Source organism: Oncorhynchus gorbuscha, linkage group LG09 (genome assembly GCF_021184085.1).
Source record: "Oncorhynchus gorbuscha isolate QuinsamMale2020 ecotype Even-year linkage group LG09, OgorEven_v1.0, whole genome shotgun sequence".
Classification (NCBI taxonomy): domain Eukaryota; kingdom Metazoa; phylum Chordata; class Actinopteri; order Salmoniformes; family Salmonidae; genus Oncorhynchus; species Oncorhynchus gorbuscha.
Genome location: NC_060181.1, coordinates 63,712,512 through 63,732,738, shown reverse-complemented (window position 1 = coordinate 63,732,738; position 20,227 = coordinate 63,712,512). Strand labels below are relative to the sequence as shown.

The 20,227-nt window shown below is 43.0% G+C and overlaps 1 protein-coding gene across 3 annotated transcripts in view; it reads right to left on the bottom strand.

Annotated features, from left to right (window-relative positions):
• The window catches only part of LOC124043930 (rho GTPase-activating protein 15-like), a 52,960-nt gene that overhangs the window by 25,293 nt on the left and 7,440 nt on the right, over positions 1-20,227 (bottom strand). For all 3 annotated transcript variants that reach the window (XM_046363088.1, XM_046363089.1, XM_046363087.1), the window contains exons 3-5: positions 19,128-19,187; positions 18,674-18,823; positions 9,830-9,919 (exon numbers count right to left, since the gene is read on the bottom strand). In XM_046363088.1, coding sequence (XP_046219044.1) covers positions 9,830-9,919; positions 18,674-18,823; positions 19,128-19,187 — 300 coding nt within the window. The remainder of the gene's footprint in view (positions 1-9,829; positions 9,920-18,673; positions 18,824-19,127; positions 19,188-20,227) is intronic.

Genomic DNA, 20,227 nt, shown 5'->3' with positions numbered 1-20,227 from the left:
GGCCTGTTCTGCATCTCTGCAACAGTGTAGTAACAGCATTTGGCGCCGTCAAACAGGATAACTGTACTGTTAGTAAAAGTCTTTGAGAAACCATGACATCAAGGTCAGCATTGTCAAGTGTGGTTGATATTACAGCTGATTAACTTTTGCTCATGTTTTGTAATGGAAATGGTAAAAATAGCATAAAAGGAGATAAAATGGTATTTCATACCATACATAACGATGAAACTTATTTTTTTGCATGTTATCTTCCTAAATTAGTTTGAATGTTGACAATTGTTCATCATTCATCTATGTGATAATTCCTTAGAGGAAGTGTTTTTACCGTATGGAGTTTGGGATGTGAGTAACCTTTTCCCCTTCGTATATTAATATCTCTTTAATCAAGCATGAAAAGCCAGACCAGACTGTAATTATTTTTGTCACACAAAACCTTTTAACAAATTCTGAGGAGGAAATTTCATATTTTATCAACAACCATGCTTGCAAAGTCACTCGTAGCCTTGGGGAGTAGCATCTCACATCTTGCTGTCCCAATATTCCACTCATGCAATCATGGTTACCCTACATGGACCTTCAAAGTTTGGGACTATTGTGGAACTGACTTTTGTGACTTCCTTACAAAGCGTCAGGAGCAGTTAAGCAGCATGCTTTTGTGATGCCAGATAAAAACAGAGAATGGTTAGGGGCACAATCCTTGTCAGAGTGAGTTTGCCATCCCTCTTCTCTTGGGTTACAAGCATCTGAACAAGCATGTTTGCTCTGGAACATTGTTTTTCCTCGAGGCTTCCCCAGGACGTGTCAGTAATAGGCTCTGCAATCACGCTGCAATGTGGGGGACAGGTTACGGGGAGGCTCACTGGTGAATGTGAAAGTGCTCTCCAAACAATCACAAACACACAAACCCTGGGCTCCGAGGATCTATTTTCTGCTCTCTAACATAAAGTATGTGTAATCAGATACACAAAACATTTAAAAAATGCATACAGGAACTTGTGTAAAAAATGTTCAACCACTACCATGTACAGTACACCCTATAAATAACAACACAGATCGGTTGTGTTTGTATCACCTCTTCTCTCCATGATTAACTGGAACATAATGGACTTGGATAGGTTGTTTTATAACCCAAGTTAGATGTATTTGCGTGAATTTTGCATGAGTTACAGTCTGTTCCTCTTATAAATGTTAGATGGTGGACACACTGAGCTCCCCCTCTATTCCCACAGGGGACTGCTCTAGCTACCTTCAACTGGGATGACTGTATGCATTGATGTTTCATTTTGCCATTCACAGCCCCTCGTAATTGTATAATTTGGCAGAAATGATCTACACCAGTATGTCAGAGCTCTAGAATCATTGTACGAGTTGATTTGAAGAATGAGTAAAGCAACCTTTCACGTACATTATTAATATCAAATGGGAGATTTGCAAAGATTTTGAAGTTATGTGCCTGGATGTTAACTTCAAATGATAAGCCTAAAATCCTAGGCCTTGAAAGAGGAAACCAATATTAGTGACGGTTTATTAACTGGTCCCTGCAACTTGGAATCTCTGTTGAAATCCAATGTGTCCATATCATGGTGAAGCTAGCCTACAATCCTCTTCATATTGGGGTTTAAGACTCAGGATTTATCATGTAGTCCATGGGATCCTCATACAGAAATGCATCCTGAACATTATGTCCCTTTTCTCCTCCTGTCATCTTGGAAACAGAACCCTATTGAAATGTCTGGCTTACACCAAAGTATATCTGACTTCCTGATAAGGCAGACTCTTCCCTCTGAAGTTTAATCAAAAATTGAGAGCGAACTGCTTAAAAAATATATATGTATTTTTTAGGAGCATCTTAAAGATGCATTTAAGATTATCTGAAGCAGCGCAGAGAAATGACAGCGGACGCTTCGTGTCTATTCATTCAGTTAATGAAAAATGGAGATAAGCTCCTTCAACTAAATATGGCCCTACCCAGTCTCCATGTTCACATGTCAACTGTCCTAATCTGAGCCAGCACAAAAGGTACAGTGTGTAGGGCACCGCCTCTCAGGCTCATATTGAGCTGTAGGTTCGTTGGGACGACGCAAACTCCTTAGTATGCCATGATATTAATCCTGACGTGCACAGGCCTCTTGAACTAAGAGTTGGTGATTTGAATTAGCATGGTCATTTTATTCTCAGGCAAATGTTTGCTGGAGATGCTAATGTATGTGAAAGCAGATAGATCCCCCCCAAAGGCCCTTCATATCAACATGCTAGCTATAGTCCAAATGGAACACTACAGACAATGTAGGAGGTGCAGGCTAATGCAACACTCACATCCAGGTCCCCACAGTCAAACAAAACAATAGGCAAACATATTAATTAATAAAGAAGGACTATGGGAAATAAAAATGTGATTATATAGTTTATACCACTGGTTAACATTGTTCTTTATAACCCACAGACCAATTGTTGGTTATTCATAGACTGTTATGAAATGTGAGGTATTATAGGGGATAATCAGCCTTGACAACGCAATGGAAATGCATTGTAAAATGACTGCATATAAAGGGTATGACTTGACTTCTATTCAGGGAATATATTCAGCTCATTGCCACGATACAAAAACAAAAGTCAAAAGTTTTATGTGTATTTTTAAGAAGTGAAATGCAGTTATAGTAACCAGTGCAAAGTAGTGTTTTGCTTTTAGAAATGAAAAAGAATATGAAATAAATCCAAATTTTTTTCATCACATTTCTTAATAAAGAGGGTGTTGAATTTCTGGGCTATATTTTGACTGGAGACATTAATATTTAAATATGCACAGCGGAGCAGAGAGGAGAGTGCCATTTGTGCCTTTACATTTGCATGTGGCTCTTAAATTAAACATTAATTGTGGTTCTTCATAAAGGAACAATGCAATGTTGAAGAATTCTACTTTGCCAAGTTAATTATTTCCAATTTGCAACAAAATATCTGTAGATGTGTCAAAACTGCGATGATAATCACAGAAAGAAAAGTTCTTAGAATAGCAGTGGAAATAGTGTGAAATTAAAGAGTATCTAAGTGTTGGATGCTTTTTATTTAGGTCTGACCTGAGCAGAATGTTAATCCTGCAATGTACTGCTGAGTTATCATAGGCCAAGGCGACAGTTGTCATAAGAATGTTCCATCATTTGCTGAAAATGTAATAAATCTCCACAATTCATAACCCACAAATTGCTTACTTCTCTTCTCTTTGCTCCATGACCTGAACTCATCCCAGATGCTCAATCCTGGTGGCTCACATTTCTCCACATAAGAAAGGTATAACATTTAATACTGTGTGATGCATGTCTGGCTAGAATTAAGTCATGTGGTTTAACTGAAGTACATTTCTAAGTTGTAATCTCCAAGGCAATCTGCTGTTGGGGGGTTTAAATCCTTCCACCGTACTGGCGATTAACATACTATATACTTTCACTGTTTCTCTGAAGAACCAAATTAATGCCCACTTCAATGTAAGCAGCTTTGAGAAAGAAGGGCCACACCACAAATACCTTTTCTACGCTCTGGGACTACCAGAGAGAGACTGTCATTTTAACGGATTAAGTCCTCATCTCAAGTCTCCAGAGACCCAGTTCAGAGGGAGCGTTACGAAGGTAACTTACAGCTACGCAATCAACGTAACGCAATGCCGATGCAATTTAATAAACTATGATGTTTTCCACTTGTTTCCCTCCTTTGAATAAGAACACTGTGTTCCAGTGACCGAATGAAGTACACAGATAAAAGCCTTTTTAAAACAAAGGGGGGGGGGGGGGTTGCGTGTGAGAAAGTACCAGCTGAGAGAATGACATGGGGAACCTGACTACGTCTTGTAGGGGTCAGGCCTTAGATGACGGCTAGTGTTTCACAAGGTGACATTCTGTGTTGATCTGGGACTATTGCCAGCTGCCTTGCGACTCTGTTGTCATAAAGTATCTGTGTTTAAGGGTTACAAAGGAAGAATCTTTCAAACGCTTTTTTAAATGGTTTGTGGAGAAAGAGACAAGATATAAAAATCACAGTGCCACTTTACTTCACAGCTTATAATAAATGTGTAATAACTTAGTAACAAAGTGGAGCTGTAACTATCCTTATTCCGAGCTGGGAGTAATGTGCTATCCATATGTATAAAAATACAACGCATGATGGTAGTCTACCAGATCACAGAGTGACAACAGACAGGCCTTCCTCTCATAACAAACAAAACACATTACCATTATGTAAATAGATTGATATACAATGATCTTACGACCTCATTTGAAGCCCTAAGATCTTGCCATCCTCCTGGGCCAATTAGCCATAACACTTATCACAAAGTCACTCCGAAGCATATCAATCCGTGCGCATGGCCGTGAGGTACAGTGTGAAACGCCAGTTGTGATAACACTGTTAAAGAGCTCCAGACTCCCGCAGCTCTGACACCACGGAGACATGCATCGCTACAATATGGTGCATGTCTTAGTGGTGCGGTCTCTACCCTCCAGCCAGGAGGACAAGAAATGACAAGACAGGAGGTGGATGAAGTAGTAGCAGTGGAGAATGAAATGCAAGGATATGCTCATTATATAAAATGTGATTGCTCAAAATCAAACAAAATGTGGTATTATTCATTCATTGATCTGGATATTGCTATTATGGTCCAACTAACTTTTCCATTAACATTCTAGTATAGGCAGTATTTTAAATAAACTAAGCTACTAGTTGATGGCTGATGCCAGCTTCTTTTTGGGTGTAGCCCTTTCCTGCAGTCAAATGACCAAATCACCCTCTAGTGGCTTCATGGGTGGAATGTTATTAATATTTTTCATAATTTCATAATTAATAAACATTTTTTTAAAAATGCAGAAAATACAGTGTTTCTATGTGAAACGGTTTTGTTATATTTCAGTCTTCTGTGATGTATATAAAGTGTAATATTTGGATAAACTCCGAATTAAATACATTCAACTCTATATCTGACATGGTACAGGTGTCTCCCCCCCCATAACCATGTCTGTGAGGTATATACATTTGTTTCAAAGTAGATTTGTTTAAGACTAGCAAGGAACACTCTGTGTGAACCTGATTTAGCCCACAGCAGTAAAAGGTTAACCACAGGTCAATCTCCTAGACCTCACCAAAGTAGTGTTGGCTAGTACAAGCAAAGTCTGTGTCTGTGAGAGGCTACCTCTATGTGTGTGTGATGTGGGATCCATTTTGGGAGCGAGCCACTCCTATTCACAATCGTAATCACGGCTGGTCATCAAGAAGCAATCAGGCACCGTGAGCTTTAAGACAGATGGCATTAAAGTAGTCAGGTCAGCAGCTTTGGACGATTACATCCTGGGATCAGGGGACCAGTAGGCACGGGATAAATCCTACTCCTACTGTACAAACTATAACCTGCTCTGACTATCTACTGTACTGATCTTTCAGTTGCTTTAAATAGTAAATACATTCATTTACATCGATCTGGTGAATCTGATCTGGTGGATCTGATGAATAATGATGTGGAGGTGTTTAGTATCTCTGTGTTGCTGAAACAAGGGCCTAGCCAGTTGTAAAAGTCAATGCCTTTCATCTGACTGAACCTTAGAAAAGGTTGAGACGCATACAGAAATCCAAAGATCGAAAACGGTCTTAACCTCAATGAACTTCTTCCGAAAAAATTCGGATGACATCCTGACAGTATAATTCACCTTTAACACTCAGAAGGACGCTTCCTGAAGTGTTTACGGGTCTTCCGCAAGAATATTAAACGTTCCTGTTGATTAGTCAAGATGAAGCAATGTTTTTAGAGTGCTGGCAGGTTAAAGCTCCTCCACTAAAATGGACTCATTATTTTCTAGCCCTGGGCTCTATTTCATCATCTTAGTTGTTTCTGTCTTCTCTCCATGGTTGTTGTTGAAGTCTGTTTTTCCACATCGTGACAATGAGAACGATGTTTGTCAGAGCAGAGAGGGTACAGGGGGCTCACAGCGAGAGTCGCCCAAAACTCCAAAGAATCAATTAGTGATGAGAGAGGGATGCTGGTGTTGACGTCTCTGTAGCTGCGGCCAGTGGGTTTAACCAGACGCCTTTGACACTACACTACTTTTTCTCTCTCTTTCTTCTGGTGGAGTTGACGCAATTTGGACTTTTCTGCTCCTTTTGTTATTTGCTTTTAACTCACTCACGCCAGACTCAAACACTGAAATATGCAGAAAGGCATGAAAAATGCACGACCACTTATTCAAAGTTGTGCTCCTTTTCATTTGTTGAGCAACGTCAGAGATACTTCTAGTTTTATTAGCCTCGTGGGATAGTTTTTGAGCCGTTAGCCCTTTTCAAACAGACTATCTGCTTTCATCAATGCTGAAAACAGTTAAAAAAAACAAATCATGTTGAAATTCTTATGAATTGCTTTTGGTTATAAAGACAGTGTGCCAGGCATTTCCATTCAGTTTTGACATATTATTTTTAGTATATAATTTGGGGTGTGCTTACATTTGTCCTGTTAAACACAAGTTTGTAGTGGAAATGTGTTTTTTGCATATCCCAACCCCCTGAACCCCCCCACAGGGAGTAGGGTCACAGTCACCATTGAACAGCACCGCTGAGGCAATTAGGGTTAAAGTGCCTTGCTCAGCTACAGATTTTTATATATATTTATTATCTTGTCAGCTCCGGTCCTCAAACCAGCAACCTTTCAGTTACTGGCCCAACACTCTCACCTCAAGGCTACCTGCCATCCCTGGTATGACATCTCAATATAGATAGACTGCAGTTTGGAATACAGAGTTCTGCTCATTGTGTCTGACTTTGATCGGACAATGTTAGCCTTATACAGCCTTATATATGGTCTGGTTTATGGTTCCCCAAGGTAAAGTATGACCTCTCCTCATGTCCCTTTTCTGCATCATGTCCCCTCCTACCTCTATGATTCTTCAAATGTTGTTTTTTTAATCACAGTACAAAGAGTGAAGTTTAAACAATCTCTGTTCTTCAGTGAACCTTTTTGTATGTTTTTACAATCTTATGTATCATAAGGCCATAAGGCAGCCATGTGACGAACAATGACATATCTCATATCTCATATTGCAGTCAAATATGTGTATTTCCTGTCAATCCTCATGCGATGTTTAACCTGAGACTGATGCAGACGCAGAAGTGACTTACTCTCAGCCTCAAAACAACCACATCACAATTGACCACAGTTTTCTCTGGTTTCTAACTGTGTTTGTGTATGCATTCTTTCCGTGAGCATGGCACAAGATACGGGGGTCCCTCAGGTGTCAAAGGAATCCAAATACAAAGACCAGAGCTCCCTCCTTGTTTCTGCAAGGTTGCGTTTCACTTTGTCAACCCTGGCTGTGTAACTGATAGCCTGATAAAAATGTAGCAGACATGAACCTTGCATTGTTTTAAGAATTTCCTATGTAGAGACCAAGTGAAGGTTATTCACAGTGTCTCGCTAAGCTGAAGTGTGGAGTAACCTTGAAGGAAAACAAAGTCCCTCCTTCCCTAAGCTCCTGGTAGGGCAATACTGAATCATGAAGAACAATGTCCATCTATTCATAAACACAAATTATGATATTGGTGAGTGAAGAGATAACGGGAAGGGTGAGTAACAGACTTGTGTCAAGTCTAAAAAGAAGCATGCAGCTGAATAAATACTGTGGGTGACAATGGCCTCAGTTAACACCCTCCTCCCATTCCCATCCTCTTTCCCCTGCTTGTGGAATATGGAAGACCTTTGTGTCATCAAACTTGTCACTCCTCCACAATGACAAAAAGAAAGAAAAAAAGTGAATAAATAAACTGGGTAGATGAATAACATGAACACCTATTTCTGAACCATTTTCATCAACAACTTTTTCTAACACTTTTACTATTCCTTCAGCTGCCCTCGAGCCAAACCAGAGCTCTCTTCTAACCATGTTAATCCCCTTGCAGGACCCCCCATAAACTGATTGATCCACTTCCTCAGTCGATCACACATTCACTAAACTTTCAACTTTATAGATAAGAAAAACATACTTTTTTTTTTCAGGCGGGCATTGGCTTAATGAGTCAGTTTCAGCTCTCCTCTATCCTTTTACCCACGACTTCCTCTAGAAAGAGCAGGTTGGCTGCTTCCTGCCTGCCAAGCAGCCATGTCACTGATCTGAAAAGCTACTGCGGGGAAAAACAGCTGGTGAGTACTGAGGTCTTAGAAAGTCAACGCTGACTGACTGAGAGGCACATTTCTCAGGGTCATGACCCTGTGATCTTCGGCTGGGTAGCCTGTTAATGACAACACTGTCCAGGGAGGACACTTCCTTACTGGAATGTTCACAGAGAATGATAGTGATAGAGAGCTGAGCGGAAAATAAGGTTCGGCTTCATGCCTATTTGATTGCAGGATTTATTGAGCTGAGGCCCCTTGTCATATTTGGACAATGGATTTGAAGCACAATCAATCAATATATCTTGTGTATTTGAAATGTTGGATTTGGAAGAAATACACTGAGTGGACAAAACATTAGGAATCTTTTCATGACATAGACCGCTCAGGGGAATCCAGGTGAAAGCTATGATCCCTTATTGATGTCACCTGTTAAATCCCCTTCAATCCGTGTAGAAGAAGGGGAGGAGACAGGTTAAAGAAGGATTTCCATGGCCCAAAGAATTGAGGCTGTTCTGAGGGCAAAAATGTGTGCAACTCAATATTAGGAAGGTGTTCCTAATGTTTTGTACATTTAGTGTATATACTGATGCCATCAATCAAGGTTTAAAGTTGAGAGTCACATTTATGTCTGCAAACACTGGGTACTTTGCAGGAAATTTTAATTATTCCTTATCAAATCTCGTGAATGGCCTTTTGAGATCACCATTTTCAATAGTGCCAAACTCATCAAGTCTGTAAACCGGCCCTTAGTTTATGTGTTCAATAGAGTAATTATGTTGTCATCGTCCTTGAAATATCATAGAAATTGGGATCTATCTGGAAGTCAGAGATATGGGGAGCGGAGATACTGTATAAGCGGGCTAACAAAACAAACATTTATATTATATTTTTGTAATCGTATCTACCCATCTGACAGGCATATCTTTGTGAGGTATTTCTTCGATCATTGTATAAATCAGTCTCTGGAATGGTGCGAAATTAAAACTAACTTTCCGTACTAATTTTAACTGTAATCCGAGTGTTGATTGACAATGTTGTCAGAACTCAGAATAGCTTTGCGTCGGCATTAAACACACTTTTCTGTCCACAGCACTTGGATTATTTAAGATTATGGTGTAATTCCCATTTTAATCTTCACTGCATTAAGATTTTGGGGCTGAAATACTATGCGGAAGAGTAGCGACCGGCAGCGATGAAGTGTCTTAAGCGTCTGATGAGATCGTGAAATCTGCTCTCATCCTCGTCCTTTTCTCCTGCTTATCACCGCATTTTTTTTTTATCATGAAAACTTGTGCTGCCACCGCCAATGAATTGATCATCAGTTTGCGTTGCTGGCTTAAGAGTATCTTGAAAAGGCAAAAATAAGATAGTACTGTGAAGTTCAAAGGTCTAATTCCCTACACTAAAGGCCACTTGGGTTTGAGGAGACTAGATGTTGGCTTAACATCACCTTCAAATGCAATCTGACTCAATTGAAATGTCTTCTCTGAACAGGTGGTTGAAGCAACAAAAAATAATTTATGAAAATGTATCAAATATCTTACGTTGAGTCTATTATATACTGAAATTATCAAGGAAAGAGTGCATCCGAGAACATCCCATCATCAACAACTGAAACAGACAATTTGCAGGCTGCTCAGTTTTATTGTAAACTTGCTTGATCCTTGTATTCATGCAGAAACAAAATGGCCGTACCTGAACCACGTTCTTCCGGCTGGACCTCTCTGTTGTCCATTCAACCACGACCCCACAGAGATCCACCCCATCAGGGCTGCAGCCAGGTTTCTACAGACATATAAGAGGCAGAGTGGAGAGGTGTTTAGTGAAAAAAGGTTACTATACTGAACAAAAATATAAACGCAACATGTGAAGTGTTTGTCCCATGTTTCATGAGCTGAAATAAAAGATCCCACAAAAATCTTATTTCTCTCAAATTTTGTGAACAAATTTGTTTACATCCCATTTAGTGAGCATTTTTCCTTTGCCAAGATAATCCATCCACCTGACAGGTGTGGCACATCAAGAAGCTGATTAAACAGCATGATCATTACACAGGTGCACTTTGTGCTGGGGACAATAAAATGCCACTCTAAAATGTGCAGTTTTGTCACACAACACAATGCCACAGATGTTTTGAGGGAGCTTGCAAATGGCATGCTGACCGCAGGAATGTCCTCCAGAGCTCTTTCCAGAGAATTGAATACTCATTTCTCTGCCATAAGCCAAAAGTTATTTTAGAGAATTGAGCAGTACGTCCAACTGGCCTCACAACTGCAAACTAAGTGTGACCACACCAGCCGAGGACCTCCACATCTGGCTTCTTCACCTGCGGAATAATCTGAGACCAGCTACCCGGACATCTGATGAAAATGTGGATTTGCAAAACTGAAGAATTTCTGCACAAACTGTCAGAAACCTCCTCAGGGAAGCTCAGCTGCTGCGTGCTCATCGTCCTCACCATGGTCTTTACCTGAATGCTGTTCGGCGCTGTAACCAAGTTCAGTGGCTAAAGACTCACATTCGATGGCCACTGGCATGCTGGAGGAGTGTGCTCTTTAGATTCATCGCGTTTTCAACTGGCAGATGGCGTGTATGGCGTCATGTGGGCGAGCGGTTTGCTGATGTCAACGTTGTGAACAGAGTGCCCCATGGTGGCAGTGGGGTTATGGTATGGGCAGGCATAAGTTACAAAAACAATTACATGTCAATTTGATTGCACAGAAGTACCCTGATGAGATCCTGAGGCCCATTTTCGAGTCATTCATCTGCCGCCATCTCCTCATGTTTCAGCATGATAATGCACAGCCCTATGTTGCAAGGATCTGTACACAATTCTTGGAAGCTGAAAGTGTACGACAGCATGTTCCAGTTCCCACCCATACTCAGCAACTTCACACAGCCATCAAAGAGGAATGGGACAACATTACACAGGCCAAATTCAACAGCCTGATCAACTCTATGTGAAGGAGATGCATGAGGCAAATGCATGAGGCAAATGGTGGTCACACCAGATACTGACTGGTTTTCTGATCCATGACCCTACCTTTTTTAAAGTTATCTGTGACCAAAAGATGCATATCTGTATTCCCAGTCATGAGCAATCCATAGATTAGGGCCTAATGTATTTATTTCAACTGACTGATTTCCCTATATGAACTTTGAAATTTTGTGTGTTGTGTTTGTGTAACGGCCGATTTTTTCTTCGTCCAAAGAGGAGTAAGAATCGGACCAAGATGCAGAGTGGTAAGTGTTCATGACAATTTATTTAAAAAACGAACTGAACACTGAAATACAAAACAATAAACAATGTGATGAAAACGAAAACCGAAACAGAGCCGGCGACAAACACTCACACGGAAACAAACACCCACAAACCAACAGTGAAACCCAGGCTACCTAAGTATGATTCTCAATCAGAAACAACTAACGACACCTGCCTCTGATTGAGAACCATACTAGGCTGAACACAAAAACCAACATAGAAAAACAAACATAGACTGCCCACCCCAACACCCTGACCATCCATCACGTGGACTGGGACATGTTTCGTATTGCGTCAGATGGGAATATTGACGAATACGCTGATTCGGTGTGCGAGTTCATTAGAACGTGCGTCGAAGATGTCGTTCCCATAGCAACGATAAAAACATTCCCTAACCAGAAACCGTGGATTGATGGCAGCATTCGCGTGAAACTGAAAGCGCGAACCACTGCTTTTAATCAGGGCAAGGTGTCTGGCAACATGACTGAATACAAACAGTGCAGCTATTCCCTCCGTAAGGCTATCAAACAAGCTAAGCGTCAGTACAGAGACAAAGTGGAATCTCAATTCAATGGCTCAGACACAAGAGGCATGTGGCAGGGTCTACAGTCAATCACGGACTACAAGATGAAATCCAGCCCAGTCACGGACCAGGATGTCTTGCTCCCAGGCAGACTAAATAACTTTTTTGCCCGCTTTGAGGACAATACAGTGCCACTGACACGGCCTGCAACGGAAACATGCAGTCTCTCCTTCACTGCAGCCGAGGTGAGTAAGACATTTAAACGTGTTAACCCTCGCAAGGCTGCAGGCCCAGACGGCATCCACAGCCGCGCCCTCAGAGCATGCGCAGACCAGCTGGCCGGTGTGTTTACGGACATATTCAATCAATCCCTATACCAGTCTGCTGTTCCCACATGCTTCAAGAGGGCCACCATTGTTCCTGTTCCCAAGAAAGCTAAGGTAACTGAGCTAAACGACTACCGCCACGTAGCACTCACTTCCGTCATCATGAAGTGGTTTGAGAGACTAGTCAAGGACCATATCACCTCCACCCTACCTGACACCCTAGACCCACTCCAATTTGCTTACCGCCCAAATAGGTCCACAGACGATGCAATCTCAACCACACTGCACACTGCCCTAACCCACCTGGACAAGAGGAATACCTATGTGAGAATGCTGTTCATCGACTACAGCTCGGCATTCAACACCATAGTACCCTCCAAGCTCGAGACCCTGGGTCTCGACCCCGCCCTGTGCAACTGGGTACTGGACTTCCTGACGGGCCGCCCCCAGGTGGTGAGGGTAGGCAACAACATCTCCTCCCCGCTGATCCTCAACACGGGGGCCCCACAAGGGTGCGTTCTGAGCCCTCTCCTGTACTCCCTGTTCACCCACGACTGCGTGGCCACGCACGCCTCCAACTCAATCATCAAGTTTGCGGACGACACAACAGTGGTAGGCTTGATTACCAACAACGACGAGACGGCCTACAGGGAGGAGGTGAGGGCCCTCGGAGTGTGGTGTCAGGAAAATATCCTCACACTCAACGTCAACAAAACTAAGGAGATGATTGTGGACTTCAGGAAACAGCAGAGGGAACACCCCCCTATCCACATCGATGGAACAGTAGTGGAGAGGGTAGCTAGTTTTAAGTTCCTCGGCATACACATCACAGACAAACTGAATTGGTCCACTCACACTGACAGCGTCGTGAAGAAGGCGCAGCAGCGCCTATTCAACCTCAGGAGGCTGAAGAAATTTGGCTTGTCACCAAAAGCACTCACAAACTTCTACAGATGCACAATCGAGAGCATCCTGGCGGGCTGTATCACCGCCTGGTACGGCAACTGCTCCGCCCTCAACCGTAAGGCTCTCCAGAGGGTAGTGAGGACTGCACAACGCATCACCGGGGGCAAACTACCTGCCCTCCAGGACACCTACACCACCCGTTGTTACAGGAAGGCCATAAAGATCATCAAGGACATCAACCACCCGAACCACTGCCTGATCACCCCGCTATCATCCAGAAGGCGAGGTCAGTACAGGTGCATCAAAGCTGGGACCGAGAGACTGAAAAACAGCTTCTATCTCAAGGCCATCAGACTGTTAAACAGCCACCACTAACATTGAGTGGCTGCTGCATACACACTGTCATTGACACTGACCCAACTCCAGCCATTTTAATAATGGGAATTGATGGGAAATGATGTAAATATATCACTAGCCACTTTAAACAATGCTACCTTATATAATGTTACTTACCCTACATTATTCATCTCATATGCATATGTATATACTGTACTCTACATCATCGACTGCATCCTTATGTAACACATGTATCACTAGCCACTTTAACTATGCCACTTTGTTTACTTTGTCTACACACTCATCTCATATTTATATACTGTACTCGATACCATCTACTGTATGCTGCTCTGTACCATCACTCATTCATATATCCTTATGTACATGTTCCTTATCCCCTTACACTGTGTATAAGACAGTAGTTTTGGAATTGTTAGTTAGATTACTTGTTGGTTATCACTGCATTGTCGGAACTAGAAGCACAAGCATTTCGCTACACTCGCATTAACATCTGCTAACCATGTGTATGTGACAAATAAAATGTGATTTGATTTGATTTAGAAATAAAGACAAAACAAAGGAAATATAGGGGAGGGCCTGGGTGGACGTCTGTCCGCGGTGGTGGCTCGGGAGTGGGATGTGGACTCCACTTCACCCTAGTTTTAGTGCGCCTCTTAGCCCGCCTCCGTGGCCTCTTTAGACCGGCGACCCTCGTCACCAACCTTGGATTGGGGACCCACGCCATGGGTCCCGAATGGACGAGAGACTCCGGCAGCTCCGGACAGGCGGGAGACTTCGGCAGCGCCGGAGTGAAGGGCGATTCCGGCATCGACGACGTGACAGGCGGCTCTGGCAGCTCCTGGCTGGCTGACGGCTCTGGCAGCTCCTGGCTGGCTGATGGCTCTGGAAGCTCCTGGCTGGCTGACGGCTCTGGAAGCTCCTGGCTGGCTGACGGCTCAGGACAGACTGGCGGCTCTGACAGCTCAGGACAGACTGGTGGCTCTGGCAGCTCAGGACAGGCGGGAGGCTCTGGCAGCTCAGGACAGGCGGGAGGCTCTGGCAGCTCAGGACAGGCGGGAGGCTTTGGCAGCTCAGGACAGGCGGGAGGCTCTGGCAGCTCAGGACAGGCGGGAGGCTCTGGCAGCTCAGGACAGGCGGGAGACTCTGGCAGCTCAGGACAGGCGGGAGACTCTGGCAGCTCAGGACAGGCGGGAGACTCCAGCAGCCCAGGACAGGCGGGAGACTCCGGCAGCACCGGACAGGCGGGAGACTCCGGCAGCACCGGACAGGCCGTAGACTCCAGCAGCTCAGGACAGACGGGAGACTCTAGCAGCTCAGGACAGACGGGAGACTCTAGAAGCTTAAGACAGAAGGAAGGCTCTGGCAGTGCTAGACAGGCGGGACCATCTGTAGGCAGAAGACAGAGAGACAGCCTGGTGCGGGGGGCTGCCACCGGAGGGCTGGTGCGTGGAGGTGGCACTGGATAGACCGGACTGTGCAGGCGCACTGGATCTCTTGAGCACCGAGCCTGCCCAACCTTACCTGGTTGAATGCTCCCGGTAGCCAGGCCAGTGCGGCGAGGTGGAATAGCCCGCACTGGGCTATGCTGGCAAACCGGAGACACTATGCGTAAGGCTGGTGCCATGTAAGCCGGCCCAAGGAGACGCACTGGAGACCAGATGCATAAAGCCGGCTTCATGGCACCTGGCTCGATGCCCACTCTAGCCCGGCCGACACGAGGAGCTGGAATGTACCGCACCGGCTATGCACACGCACTGTGCGCTCCACCGCATAACACAGTGCCTGCCTGGTCCCTCTCTCTCTCAGGTAAGCACGGGAAGTTGGCGCAGGTCTCCTACCTGCCTTTACCACACTCCCCGTGTGCCTCCCCGTGTACCCCCCCTAATAATTTTTTCTTAGGCTTCAAGCCGCGCTGCCGTGCTGCCTCCTCATACCACTGCCTCTCTGCTTTTTCTGCCTCCAGCTCAGCCTTGGGGCGGCGATATTCACCCTGCTGTGCCCATGGTCCCTTGCCGTCCAGAATCTCCTCTCAAGTCCAGAAGTCCTGTGATTTTGGCCGCTGCTGCTGCCCGTTACCACGCTGCTTGGTCCTTTTCTGGTGGGTGTTTCTGTAACGGCAGATTTCCTCTTCGTCTGAAGAGGAGTAAGGATCGGACCGTGGTGATGCAGCGTGGTAAGTGTTCATGACGATTTATTTAAAAAACGAACTGAACACTGAAATACAAAACAATAAACGATGTGATGAAAACGAAAACGAAAACCGAAACAGAGCCGGCGACAAATACTCACACGGAAACAAACACCCACAAACCAACAGTGAAACCCAGGCTACCTAAGTATGATTCTCAATCAGAGACAACTAACGACACCTGCCTCTGATTGAGAACCATACTAGGCTGAACACAAAAACCAACATAGAAAAACAAACATAGACTGCCCACCCCAACTCACGCCCTGACCATACTAAATAAAGACAAAACAAAGGAAATAAAGGTCAGAACGTGACAGTTTGTATTTTTGTTCAGTGTAGTTTCACTGCTGTGTTTGTGAATGGGACTCTTAAATGTATCATAGTTGTGCAGTAAATATCAAAATAAATGTTTAAAGAGGGACGCTTTCTCTATAATGGACAGATATTTGATATAAATCACATTTTTTATTTTTTTTTATTTCACCTTTATTTAACCAGGTAGGCTAGTTGAGAACAAGTTCTCATTTGTAACTGCGACCTGGCCAAGATAAAGCATAGCAGTGTGAGCAGACAACACAGAGTTACACATGGAGTAAACAATTAACAAGTCAATAACACAATAGGAAAAAAAGAGGAGTCTATATACATTGTGTGCAAAAGGCATGAGGTAGGCGAATAATTACAATTTTGCAGATTAACACTGGAGTGATAAATGATCAGATGGTCATGTACAGGTAGAGATATTGGTGTGCAAAAGAGCAGAAAAGTAAATAAATAAAAACAGTATGGGGGTGAGGTAGGTAAAAATGGGTGGGCTATTTGCCGATAGACTATGTACAGCTGCAGCGATCGGTTAGCTGCTCAGATAGCAGATGTTTGAAGTTGGTGAGGGAGATAAAAGTCTCCAACAATGAATAAACAAAAGGAAGTGCTCTACCCAAATATCATATTTTTGTTATATTCATTATGCTGTAAACTGAGAATGTACATGTGCTGTAATTCTCTATCATTCAAACCTTTAATATCTTATTCATATCCTCTATGGAATTAAAGAAGCGGTGTGTAACCGTATGAAAACAAGAATGGTATAATTTTCAGACAAAGAGAATGTGATTTAGAAAATGTAGCTTTTTTAAAGAAGAACTAATCAGTGTTAAAGGCATGGGAACTCATTTAGATATCATTTCCCTTTATTGTGGTCTCAGACGAGGGAAATCATGGGTAAATTATAGTGAGATGCTGAAGAAAATTAAGATGATAAGGACATTCTACAACAGTATTACAATGTAGTATCACAATTCACTGTAAACACCATAAATCAGAATCAAATCAAGCTATCTTAGGACTTGATTTGCTCACTGAGATCCCACATGCCCAGCCTGGAATAAACTGAACCTTGACGACTCAATTACCTACCTTGGCTGACAGGTACAGTATTGGATAAATGAGGTGATATTTGATTTATAGTACCTGCCTCAGACAGAGTAAACTACATGTGTTTAAGTTGGATGATGTAAAATACTGCCCATTCTTGTTTCTACTGAATAAATAACTCTCCTTACAGAATGATGTACACATTGCAGGTGAACTCATATACTCATATATCCTGACTCTATATGCTGGTGACGATATTGTATATTCAGACCCAGACCTAAATACTGCCCACAGCGACCAAATGATAACACAAGAGATTAATAAGCTGTTTATTCTACTCTGAAACAAAGATAAATTAAATTATCAAATGAACACACACACACACACACACACACACACACACACACACACACACACACACACACACACACACACACACACACACACACACACACACACACACACACACACACACACACACACACACACACACACACACACACACAACCTCCACTGTACCAACTATTTCCATCGGAAAGGGGGGAGATATGTCAATCTATGTGGAAGTGGAAATGTCTCTCTCGCCCATAATGAACTATTGGACTGGGAGAGTCTGACAGACCGTTGCCCTGGTGGGGCTCAGTAAGGGAGAGGGCTTTGATTAAGTCCTTGGAGCTTCATTAAAAAGCATGGCAAGCTCATTTTAGAGACTCCCCCCAACCACCCCTTCTCTCGCTCTCTCTGCCAGTCACCAGTTTCTCTCTGTCTCGCTCCACCCTCTCTCCCTCTCCATCTCTCTCTCTCTCTCTCTCTCTCTCTCTCTCTCTCTCTCTCTCTCTCTCTCTCTCTCTCTCTCTCTCTCTCTCTCTCTCTCTCTCTCTCTCTCTCTCTCTCTCTCTCTCTCTCTCTCTCTCTCTCTCTCTCTCTCTCTCTCTCTCTCTCTCTCTCTCTCTCTCTCTCTCTCTCTCTCTCTCTCTCTCTCTCTCTCTGAACCACATCAGGGCAGGGTGGATTAAAGTCACATACTATACACACATAGACAGACACACAGACACACACAGACAGACACACAGACACACACACACACACTATATGCAGTCCACTTCACAAGGGGGTAAACAGTTCCTCATTGCTTTTTGATGGGGTGAGCTCCAGTCCTTGGGATCAAAGCCAAAGTTAATTTGCCAGTTTGAGAAATCAGAAAATGAAAAGAAAACGCTTCATTTCTGGCATCAAATTAAAATGCACATAGCGTGTGTTCACTCAACATTTGCACTCATAATGCTAATAGGCAATCCCTCAGAAGGTTGATTTGAGGCTGTAATTGAACATTGCCCCCTCGTATTCAGCAGGTTACCAACCTATTGATGTCACTTTTTTACTTCACAGAACTGTCACTTTTTACTTTACTGTGTGTGTGTGTGTGTGTGTGTGTGTGTGTGTGTGTGTGTGTGTGTGTGTGTGTGTGTGTGTGTGTGTGTGTGTGTGTGTGTGTGTGTGTGTGTGTGTGTGTGTGTGTGTGTGTGTGTGTGTGTGTGTGTGTGTGTGTGTGTGTGTGTGTGTGTGAGAGAGTGTGTGTGTGTGTGTTGTAAAAACCTACCAAATTCGTCAGGGCTTCTTGCTTGCTCTCTTTATAAAACAGAAGTTTATCAGTTTCCAGGACTACCCAAGTTGAAGCCCAGTTCTTCCTCAGTTTTTTGCCTCCATCTGATATTTTGGCTTTATTCAAATATTCACCTTTCAAAACAACCTGAAATGCATGATGTAACATTTAGCCTTTAACGTGTATTAAATCAATTAAATATGAAAATAAAAACACATGCTATTTTATCAGTATAAACTAAACAAATATACCTATTTTAATATGTAAAATAGGCCTGCTGAGTTAAAAGCATAGAAACATATTTATAGTGAATAATACTTACAAGTTAGACTTATAGAAATAGTCTAATAGTCAATAGCAACCATATAGCAATAAAGTATAATAAACCAAATACATTCCTTCCCATATGTTGCCATACAAACAGTTATTTTTGATGACCTGTCATACTCACAAGAGTCTCTGCAGCTCCACCAATGTTATGCTGAGACTGGTTCCTCCGGTGGCGAGAGATCTACAGAAACAGGAAAGCAGAAAAATATATTGAAGAGGAGCCGATTTCCCCGACTGTTTCAAATCAGAGCTGTTGCTTGATTGTGGCCATATTGTCTTAGCTAATAAAATCGGTTCAGTGAAATTAAAGGCGTACAGGTAATGCTAAGAGTCTATGTATTCCATGCAGTAAAGATGATGCAATATACTGCATACAGAGTACGGTTACGTGTGAATGTATCATCAACGTCTATATACAATATACATATACAACGTCTATATCATACAAGACTATACAGTCTCTGATAGTAATGTGTATGGAGCCACCGTGGGGTTAATGAGATGAGACCTCGCATTGTGACAACAGATTGACAACGCACACAACCCAGTGCTAGCCAAAATCAGACCAAGAGAATTCAGATCAATATCACAGCAATGTAAACACTCGTTCCAAAAGATAAACATGGACACAAATACAGCAAGATTATTGACAGTGTCATTTGACAAATCCCTTCTCAACTCCATGCATTTCAGTATTGTAGTAATAGAGTGGCCGCAGAAGCAGTACTAGGTATAGCTATAGTAAAAGGTAGCTTAGAAGAGGTTGAGGTTATACATAGTTGAACAAGAGTTCTGCGATATCCACACCCTTTACTACGGAAACACAGCTCACAGAATGTATGGTTTGGTCGTCAGTTTTATCCTTCAGCACGGTGCTGGCCTGCCCTCTACTGTTCAAAGGATAGGCCTACTCCGGCATGCCGAGTCCTATAGTCATTATGATTGAGTCCTGGTCACAGTACAGCTGGTTTTAACACACTTACGTCCATATATGGGAGGAGGTCAAGAAATCATTTCTCTGCTCTCTGGTAACATATCTAATACATGGGAGTAAACAAATAGCGTTTCTTTTGATGTCTGTTAGACGAGACCCGCTGTGTAATGAATGTAATGAAATGAAAAGTGCATCTGCAATACGAACAACATTCATGAACACTGATGCAATGTTAAAGCAACACTCTTAACGTTCCGTGTTCCGAGTTGTTAATGACCATGTTTGTA